At 40.4% G+C, this 1,477-nt stretch overlaps 1 protein-coding gene across 1 annotated transcript; it reads right to left on the minus strand.

The window, feature by feature from the left end:
• Window positions 1-282: 282 nt before the first annotated feature.
• Window positions 283-1,068, minus strand: LOC121798305 (21 kDa protein-like). Its single transcript, XM_042197234.1, has one exon. The coding sequence runs from the start codon at window positions 1,038-1,040 to the stop codon at window positions 447-449; it is 594 nt and encodes a 197-aa protein (XP_042053168.1). The 5' UTR covers window positions 1,041-1,068; the 3' UTR covers window positions 283-446.
• Between the last annotated feature and the right edge of the window lie 409 nt (window positions 1,069-1,477).

Below are 1,477 nucleotides of genomic sequence, written 5' to 3' on the forward strand. Positions count from 1 at the left end.
GCCCGTTATGCAATTTAATTACTCTTTTGTAACTGTATACGGGTTTTCCGCAAGTCCTTCTGCAATCTAGCCCACCAACGGCTATTATTCACCAAATTATTTGCCATTGGTTGTCAAGTTGTTGCATTTAATTTGTTTTCCACCTATCCTCATCAATAAGGAGTAGTAACTCATTTCTGAATTACAAGGTAAACTATTAGTACTACTAATAATTTTTATATTCTTTCATAATGTAATTGTTACTTGTTCAATAGTTAAATTGCTCTAATTAGTAGTAGTACATTTAAATAGATCACTGGTATAATTTCATTATATTGCAAAACTGGGGCGAGATCGCCATCATTATATATCATACAATCAAATTAAAATAAACATGGACAAACAAAAGCACTCGATCACTCAACTCAACCTCGTACATGTGAACTAAAAACACAAAACCAGACGACTTAATTATACTTGTCCGCAAACTTATTACAGAGCGCGAGCGCATTACTAGTAACCTGCGCCACATTAGTCATCCGGGTCCTGATGGAGTTCTTGATCCGGCCATTCAAGGCCCGGCCAGCAAAGCCGTCCGAGCAGGTGGAGTCATCGGTGAGTGCGGCGCTGACCCACGTCTGCAGATTGCTCATGTGCCAAGTGAACTCCGGGCCCTTGCCCCGGCCCAAGTTCTTGAGCTCCTTCACCGATTTGCTGAGCCTATCGACGCTGTCGCTGATCTCCTCCAAGCAGTCCTTGATGGCGGAGCGCTCCCTCGGCTTCAGCCCGCGGAACTTTGTGAGCTTCGCCACGAATGATTTTGTCGATTCGGCCGTGTGGACGCTCACTGTCAGCGCCGTCATCACCAGCTGCCGCGGGCTTTTGTTGATGCTTGACGCGTATGTTGAGAGGGACTTCTCGCACACGGCGGGGTATGTGGTGGCCTTGCATGAGCTTCTGATGAAGCTGCCCGCCGGGTTTGTGGCGGAGGCGGAGGCGGAGGCGTATACGAGAGAGAGGATTATGAGTGAGAATATTGTGAGAGTGGTGGGAGAAGCCATTTTTTCTCGTTTGTGGGAATCTCTCTTTCTTGTACACTATATTTATAGATACACGAACTTCATCCTTATCTCTAACTCTTTATACCCATAATCAGGGCCACAACTGCTTGTCGGAAAATTTATTTATTTTAAATATTAGTAATGTGATTTTTTATTTTTATTTTATTTTTATTTTTATTTTTATTTTTATTTTTATTTTTATTTTTATTTTGTGGTCGTTGATAAAATTACCGGATGAAACACAATCATAAATTCGCTTCCTAATGTTACGTATTTTTCGTTAACAATCATAAATTCGATTAATTTTCTAATTACTTAGACTTTATTTTAGAGATTTTACTTAACCTCAAGTAAAGAGAAGAATAGGTACAAATATTTGTTCTTTCAAGTTAGTTAGCGGTAATGACCCTACGATTTTATATGAGATTTGATGTGTA

This window comes from Salvia splendens, chromosome 4 (assembly GCF_004379255.2).
Source record: "Salvia splendens isolate huo1 chromosome 4, SspV2, whole genome shotgun sequence".
Taxonomy (NCBI): domain Eukaryota; kingdom Viridiplantae; phylum Streptophyta; class Magnoliopsida; order Lamiales; family Lamiaceae; genus Salvia; species Salvia splendens.

Bases quoted from the DNA above. Each gene is read 5' to 3' on its own strand.
- LOC121798305 (XM_042197234.1), bottom strand. From the start codon at position 1,040: ATGGCTTCTCCCACCACTCTCACAATATTCTCACTCATAATCCTCTCT.